Genomic DNA, 8,958 nt, shown 5'->3' with positions numbered 1-8,958 from the left:
GTACAAACTCCATACAGACAGCATCCGTGGTCAGGATGGAACCAGGGTCTCTGGCGCTGTGAGGCAGCAACTCTACCACTGGGCCGCCCCTTGTTGGTTGATTGTCTGGGGTTGTGAGAATGAGGCAGGTTCTGGATTGTCAGGGGAGATCAGAAAGGGTTGTGGACGCAAAATGCTGGAGTAACTCAGCGAGACAGGCAGCATCTCTGGAGTGAAGGAATGGGTGACGTTTCGGGTTGGGACCCTTCTTCAGACTCAAGTCAGGGGAGTGGGCGGTAAAGAGATAAAATGTAGTCGGAGACAGTAAGCATAGTGGAAAAACTGGGAAGAGGGAGTGGATAGACAGAGGGAAAGCAAGCGCTATTTGAAGTTATGCCCCTGTCCAACTTAGGCGATTTATTAGGCGATTACAGGCGACTAGGCTGTCACCACAGGGTCGCCGGGGTGTCGCCTGTATGGTCATGAATAGTCTCCTCAGTCGCCCAAAGAATCGTAGCGTTTTTCTGATCGCCACTGTATTTTGAAATATTCAAAACTTTTCGCCGACAGTCGGCAACTGTAGCTTGACTTCTCCTGACGTAGGTGCTGTCGTAGGTTGTTGCCAGGATAACGTAGGTTGTCGCTGGTGCTGACCGGTGAATTCCATTGGCGACTACCTACGTCAACCGTCAACAGGTACCGGCGACTGAATTGTCTTACCTTGTCGTAGCGTGTCGCGGTGTGGTCGTAGGTGGACGTCGATAGCTTGACGCCGACTAGGTGCCAGGTTGTTGCAGATATTGACCTGGGGGAGTCCAGTCGCCGGTTTTTCGGCGACCTGCTACAATTATGACAGTCGCCGAAAAAATCGCCTAACTGGGACAGGCCCATTATTAGAGAAGTCAACGTTAATGCTGTCAATCTGCAGTTCTCTCCTCCTCAGAAAGGGGCGTGTCGTTCTTTGGGTTAATTGACTGGTGACGTCAGGGAGAGAATGGCCGATGGTCGGCAAGGGGAGGTGACGTCAGAGAGGGCGGGGTCAATGATGTAATAATGGGCGGTGATTACGTCGATTGACGGGCGATGGAAGGAAGAAAGGCAGCCCCTCGGCGGATCGGTGACGTCACATGAGGGCGGGCACTATGCTGATTCGTCGGTGACGTCAATGAGGGGGCGGGGCGGGGCGGTGTCCCGGGTGATTGACGGGTGTGCCGGCGCCGTGACGGGAGCGGGCGACGGGCTGAGGTAACGAGCCGCCGGCGGGGGGCGGTGGGCGAGGGGGAGGGGGAGGTCTGCAGGGATCCCCGCGCACACCCGGGGGGAGTGTGAGGGCGGACCGCCGGCCAAACGGCCAACAGCACCGGCCATCGGCTTCTCCGGGCTGTGGCCTTCCCCGGCCATCGGCTTCGGCCGGGCCCGGCCTGGCCTGCGGGCTGCCCAGGGCTCCTGTCGCGGCGAAATAGGATCACAGAGAGTTACTCCAGCAATTTGTGTCTATCTCCTGTCGTGGAGAATGAGGTGGACGGGACCCGGAGGACAACCGGGACCGGGTGCTATCCTTCCCCTCTCCTCTCCCCACCCTCCTTCACCTCTCCCCGCTCCCCTTCGCTCAACCCTCCTTCTAGCAATGTTATAAAATTTTGAGATTTAAAAAATCAGGTGTGTAATTTATCCCATCAGATAAAGCATAAAAAGAAGTTTAATTTGACACCTAATTCACTTTCATATCTCAAGTATTTAAAAAGTTATGGCAATTTCCATACTGGGAAATTAGCATCTTGTTCCCTATTGATTTTCTATGGACATAACAAAAAAGCTGTGATCGTGGACAGTCAAAAGCCCATAACCTTCTTAAAAATTAAGAGAACTGAATGAAAATTTCAGCTATCGTAGATTGAACCATTCTGAAACAAATATAAAATAATCTTACTTGGATGACCTGAAATTAAAGCATTTAATTAGTTAGTTACCCAAGTGTAGCTAATTTCAAACTTCAATTACTAGATCTAAACATCTATCCATTTCTTAATAAATGATTAACATTTTTAAATAGCCTAAGTGTCCAAATAATATTCATAAATAATTCACAATAAAACATGATTTTTAAATCTCATTTACATTAATTTATAGGCCAAATGGAAGGAATTTAGTGTTTAATTGCTGTAAATTAAAGTCCATTTTAAATCAGCTTTCTAGTGTGTTCCTGTGAACGCGCTGGTTTAGAACGTTCACATTGCGGTAGATTTGTGCCCTCAAATGCCCAGAAAAATACTGCGGGATATAATGCGCCCAAAATGAGCTACTCGCAATATTAAACTTTGTATAAAGGGATCTTAAGAAGCCCTTTTTAATGTAAAAATAAGCAGCATACCTTCAGTTGTTTGCTCTATGAGACCCTGACAGCTGCCGGTGGTCGCGGGTTTAGAGATTGATTTTTAAACTACTATAACTATTATACGAGGCCTTTAAAACTAATAATAGCTTTTGCGACGGGGTCTTCCAGCGATTTTTCGTTAATAATTAACTAGGCTGAACATCTTCGATTTGAACAGCCTAGAGAAAATCGCGTTTTAAACCCGCCCCCCTCTAAACGGCGCCAAAATCGCGCACACCCGCAGCGGCAGATTTTCAGCGACGCTTCAGGTAGGCTTTGCAACATACCTACTCCTTCCCCACACTCCTGTCTACCCCCTCAGTCTGAAGAAGGGTCCCGACTCAAAACGTCACCTCTCCATGTCCATCTAGGGCAAAGATTATAGGGGCTTTTCGGGGCTTCCGCAACGGCGACTTCTCCCGCCCGAGTTGCGGGGTTGAAGAGCACCTGAGCGGGGCCTTACACCATCGCCCCGCGCGGCTTGGAATGGCTGCGGGACTCTGCGAGCGCACGCCGGGGGCTCTAACACCAAGACCTGATGCGCGACCTTGCATCACCCGGCGTGGCTTTAATGGCCGCGGGACAATCGCCATCGCCAGCCGGGGGCTTTGATTTTGACTCTGACATGGGGGGGGAGAGTGCAGTGGAGAGATATGTTTTTTGTTGCCTTCCATCACAACGATGTGATGGATGTTTGTGTAAACTGTGTTGTGTCTCGGGTCTTTTTGTTTTGTAATGTATGGCTGCAGAAACGACATTTCGTTTGGACCTCAAGGGGTCCAAATGACAATAAATTGAATTGTATTGTATTGTAGGGTGATTGCACGAAAGGTCATTGGGTCATAGGTCTTCACGCACGGAGCCGCAAAATCCAACTGGATTAATTGTCAGCTGTTAATTGGACATAATCAACTTCAGCAAATTTACAATATCTTTGAAAGGGAGTGGGTGTTTAAGCTGTCAGGACATTTTATTATTTGCCAAAATATATTTCTCAATGTTTCTTGTTTAAAGCCTGCACAATCACCCAAACTACTTATTTATTTATCATCTAATAACAGACAAGCCTGCAGCATGGAATGATTGTAAATTTGCTGAAGTTGATTATGTCCAATTAACAGCTGACAATTATCCCATTCCTTACCTTGCATCTGAGTAAAATTTATTTCAAAACGCATTTATGGTTTACGATTATTTAAATGGTAAATTTAGCTTCAGAAGCGTTTTCTTTTTGCATGTTAAAACCCACCTGAGAACCATGGGCGATTTTGCAATTTTACTGATGGATTTTTCACTTTTAAAACTTTTTATATAACAAATGAATAAAGAAAAAACATCAATAATGCCTTACTTTTGATGAAATGCAGTGAGCAAACGCGATAATTCCCGATATTTTCTATCTTTATATCTGCACGGCGAATGTCCGCTAACCACTGTTGTTGCCCCTTCAGCTCTCTCTTCTCTTTACCTTCGTTTTTCTTAATCTTTGGAACTCTAAAGTAGGATAGCTGTGTCTCACGGTCACCCCGACTTGCACAGTTATTTACAGCGCAAAAATTAACCGTTTTAGCGTTTTTTAACAGGTTTGAAAGTACGCGTTTCTAGCATTAATAACATGTACCGGAAGTGACGTATGTACCCCAGTTGGATTTTGCGGCTCCGTGCGTGAAGACCTATGACCCAGTGACCTTTCGTGCAATCACCCTATAGACTAGATGGACTGAATGGCCTAATTCTGGTCCTATCCTTTATGACCTTGTAACCTCCTGACCCGCTGAGTTCCTCATCATTAGCTCCCAATCACATTGGCAGTTTCCAAGACTACTTTTTGAAATGCAACCTGCAGATAGTTGTGTCCCTGCACCCGCTGCTGTGGCCCTGCTTGGTGGTAGAGGTCTCCTTTATGAGCGGTGCTGTCAGAGTGGCCTGGGATAATGTGGATGCAAGGAATTGCAGTTGCTGGTTTACAAAAAAGACACGGTGCTGGAGTAACTCAGCGGGTCAGGTAGCATCTCTGGAGAACATGGATAGGTGATGTTTCAGGTTCTTCAGACTGCCTTTTATTTAAAAAATGGCCCGGAATAATGCCCAGCTTAGAACCTTGAGGTATGAACATTGATTTCTCTAACTTCAAGTAACCCCTGCGTTCCTTCTCTCTCACTGTCGCTCCCCCATCGTAGTTCTTTGACTAGTTTCACTGTCCTCCTGATTAAACTTTGCTGATTGTATGCCTCGTCACCTTCCCCTCAAACATCAATGTACCATTCTACATTTCCTTTAAGCATCGTCCTCTTTGATCTGTTTTCACTGTCCTTTCATTATGTCTCCCTCCCCCCTGACTATCAGTCTGAAGGAGGGTCTCGACCCAAAACATCACCCATTTCTTCAGAGGTGCTGCATGCCCCGCTGAGTTACTCCAGCATTTTTTGTCCATCATCGGTGTAAACCAGCGTCTACAGTTCCTTCCTACACTTCTGCAATCACATGCCCTGTGAGTTGTCAGTGGAGTTTACTGCATCCACCATGCACTGGGAAGGATGAGAGTAAGTATATGGACTGGTTGATGAGATACCAATCAAGTGGGTTCTTCCATCCAGGCCTGTTGTAATAAAATGGCACTGTGTATTTGTACATGTACCTTCCTTTAACAACACTGTGTGCTATCCATTTGTTGAAGACTCGTGCATGAGGGTGTGGCATGACATCAAAAAACAAGAAGCGAGTCATTCTACCAACTCGACCCGAGCCTCCGACTATTGAACAGATTCTGGAGGATGTCAGAAGTGCCTGTCTCTCAGATCCAGTATTCACCTCATTCGTTGAAGGCAGTGAAGGTATTTTAATTTTCCTTGCAAACTACGAATTGTTACAAGTTACTAGATTGCTTAATTGGGAATTTCCACGTTGGTTACTGGTTTGCCTCTTTTGGTTTCACAATGTGTGATAGTCAAAGAGCTCTTCTGCCCAACTTGCCCACACCAACGGACATGTCCCATCTGCACTAGTTCTGCCTACCTGCGTTTGGTCCATATCCCCCTAAACCTGTCCTATCCATGATGTGCGTTCACAATCTTTATCGGAGACCTGAATATAAAAATCTAGACTAATAATCTATGTTACAGCAAAACACAAAGTGCTAGAGTAACTCAGTGGGTCAAGCAACATCTGTGGATAGAATGGATGTAATATTCAGGATTGGGACCATTTTTCACGCAGTCTGAAGATGAGACCCAATCCAAAACATCTCTTAACCATTCCCTCCACAGATGCTGCCTGACTTGTCGTTTAAATCGTTAAATCCTCTCGATCCTAAACTTCGCCCTCTTCTCCCCACGGGTGCTGCCTGACCCACTGAGTTACTCCAGCACTTTGTATTAAGTCCAAGATTCAACATCTGCACTTCCTTGTGTCCCCATTCTACGTCACATTGTTGTCGGGGCAGGTTCTCGGATAAGATTTTAAACAAAGCGGTTGGAAAAGATTACGTGGAAGACTTTTGGAGAAGTTACCCATGTTGTCTTGTGGCCAGTAGTCATTGCTGAGTCAGCAACTGAAACATGCAATTGACCCAACATTACCATATAGGACACTTCCAATTTGAGAATCTATGTTACCCTACATTTACAATGATGACTCCACAAAGGTGTTTTATTGTTTGCAGAGCACTTTTGTCGGAACGTGAGAGTCTTTTCTCTTTCTATAATCTAGACAAGATTGCCCTGTAAAGTTGCAACCTACAACACAACTTCATTTAACCGTTCTGAATTCCAGACTTATGTTGCTAAATGTTATCTCACTGTTTCTAATCATATTAACCTCTTCCCACTCCCAAAATGATCTTTCTGTCCTGGGCCTCCTCCAGTGCCATGGCGGAGACCACACGCAAACTGGAGGAACTGTCCAGTTTTAAGTAATACCCTCCTACCCCTCTCCTCCCTATGACCTCCCCTCCCCCACCATGCACACCGTTTCTCGCACTATCCCACCTCAGTCACTCTGCTCCATTACCTTTCTTCATACGTTCATCTCCTATCCTGAGTTCCATTTCCCCTTATCCTTTCACTTTCTACTCCCCACTGTTCCCTTCCACCAGGCACGTGCCATCAGGGTAGGCAAGGTAGGCAGTGCCTACCCTGAATAAAATTATAATATTGTCAATATTTTATAAATATAATATATATAAAATATATATAAAACATATATAAAATGGTCATAAATAGTAAAGGCACGGGAGAATTATGCCTCCCTAAGAGATCGATCTCTTAGGGAAGCATAATTCTCCCGTGCCTTTCATCCGCATTACATTTAAAACGCGGAAGTATGTGCTACTCATGTGCCGTCGACGATGCTTCAAGCCATCAGTGGCAACGGTCCGTAAAGGCAGCTGAAATCCTGCCTTTACATCATGGACTGCGTGCATGTGCTGCACTGTGCAACAGCCTACTGCGCATGCACACGCGCAAGTTTCTTGCCGGGTTTTTCAAAGATGGGTAGTGATTACCTGAAGAGTTTCTCGAAGCAAACTTACGAGGAAAAGACCAAAGTAATTTAAAATGGCAGACCAATGCTGGAACTTAAAGAACTTCAACAGGGCAAAGGAACAAAAATAATTCGAACATTTAAAACAGCTTGGTACAACAGGAAACAGAGAGAAGAATGGATTTTGTGTACAAATAATATGGTAAATAAATTTCTTTGAGCTATATGTTTTTAAATACTTTATTAAGAGATAGGACCTATTGAAGACAAATTGCTTGATAAATTGTTTCCACGATTTAAAAAAAAAGCTGACTGACAGCTCGCCGGGGAGAGAATAATCTGCGCATGCGCGGTTTTCAAGATTTTTTAAACCCACTGCCTACCCTGACTAATTACTTACGGCATGTGCCTGCCGTCCACCTATATCTCTCCCTCTGGCTTTACATTTCACTCCTCTTTTCTCCTTATCTGACACACTCCTTTTCATCTCTAGCCTTTATTACTTTCTCCACCCATTTGCTTATCACCCCCCCCCCCCCTCCCCTTGCCTGTATCCTATTACCTATCACTTGCCAGGCTTTGCCCTGCCCCACTTATCTTTTCCAGCTTTCTTCCCTTCCTCCAATCAGTCTGAAGAAGGGTCCCAACCTGAAACATTGTCCATTCCTTCCACAGATGATACTTGACCCATTGTGTACCTCCAGCACTTTGTGTTTGTCACCTGATGTTGATGTTTTATAAAATGAAATAGAAATAGCATCAGAAATATGTAGAAAAGAACTGTAGATACTGGTCTATTCCAAAGAAAGACAAAGTGCCGGAGTGACTCAGCAGGTCGGACAACATCTCTGGCAAAAAAGGATGGGTGGCATTTTGGGACCCGAAACGTCACCTATCCTTTTTTTTCTGGGGATGCTGTCTGACCTGAGTTACTCCAGCACTTTGCGTCTAACATCAGATATATATTAGCAAAGGATGCATTAATTTAAAAAAAAAAATGTCTCCTCCCACAGAGTTTGTGAGCCCATTGCGAGGAGAAGTGTCAATGCCGGACGTAGGATTCTCAGTACCAGCAAAGCAGAGAGTATGTTGATCTGAACAGACGTTTACAGAAGGAGCGTGGTGAGTTGTCGACACAGTGTGAGCAGCTGAAAAAAGCAGGCAAACAACTTGACCTAAGTATTTCTGAAATTAAAGATACAAATTTTCAAAACTAAACTATTCACAAGGAATTGTTATTAAAATTATGATAATATTCTAACTCATGGCAGTTAAGAAAGGGGCAACTTCCAGTGGACATCTTGAGTATGATTTCTCCCTCTGGTTTTGCGAATCGGATGAGGAAGTGGCGTTACATATCTCTCAGTTACTCCGTGAACATGGCCATAAAGGATTTGTAGAACTTCAGGACCAAGTGGGTGGAAGATTAATGGTAACGGAGATCACCAATGTTATCCAGCAAAGCAAAGTTGCCATCATCGTCTTGTCCCAAAGCTCCCTGAAAAGTGGTTGGTGTCGGAGAGTCTCTGAGTGGAACTTGCAGCAGTACATCGAGAAGGGAAGCAAGGTCCTCCCTGTGTATGTCGATTTGGAGACCGTGCAAATTCCACCAAGTTTAAGGTTCATTAACGGGCTTGGTTACAACTCTAGGTTCTTTAATAAAAGATTGTTGGATAGCCTGAAGCGAAGGACGTAATTGTTCTGTAAACCTGCATTACACAAATAAAAAATCATGTGGAATGGGACAAGTATCACTGGAGTATGTCTTGTTGTTATCTATGTTTTTCATCGAGGATTAATAAATGGCAATGTTTCAAATTTGTGATTTACTAACTTAAACACATCGTAGTGATCACCTGAAATGAAACTAGATCAATATTACAATAACAGATGTTTAACCAACTGTGTAGGGATTCTCACAGGTTTGGTAACATTGAAGATGGACACAAAATGCTGGAGTAACTCAGCGGGCCAGGCAACATCTTCTTCTCAACGCTCCTGCTCTCCCCGCAACTTTACCCCTGGCCAGTCTCCCCACATGCTGTGAAATAAATTCTCCCCCCAATTGGTCCCTTGAACTAGTATAGTCATTCAATAAGATCACAACTGATTCAACTTGTCCCGGT

The 8,958-nt window shown here is 44.8% G+C and overlaps 1 protein-coding gene across 1 annotated transcript; it reads left to right on the top strand.

Moving 5' to 3' along the window:
• The first annotated feature begins 1,101 nt into the window (after positions 1–1,101).
• c29h19orf25 (chromosome 29 C19orf25 homolog) lies at positions 1,102–8,583 on the top strand. The gene is given in 3 exon segments (XM_033046477.1): positions 1,102–1,224; positions 5,031–5,187; positions 7,856–8,583. Coding segments are annotated over 2 exon segments (330 nt in total). The 5' UTR covers positions 1,102–1,224; positions 5,031–5,051; the 3' UTR covers positions 8,050–8,583.
• Positions 8,584–8,958: the final 375 nt, after the last annotated feature.

The sequence above is a fragment of the Amblyraja radiata genome, chromosome 29, assembly GCF_010909765.2.
Source record: "Amblyraja radiata isolate CabotCenter1 chromosome 29, sAmbRad1.1.pri, whole genome shotgun sequence".
NCBI classification, from domain to species: domain Eukaryota; kingdom Metazoa; phylum Chordata; class Chondrichthyes; order Rajiformes; family Rajidae; genus Amblyraja; species Amblyraja radiata.
The sequence above is the reverse complement of the archived record's forward strand: the minus strand, read 5'-3'. Positions and strand labels throughout refer to the sequence as shown.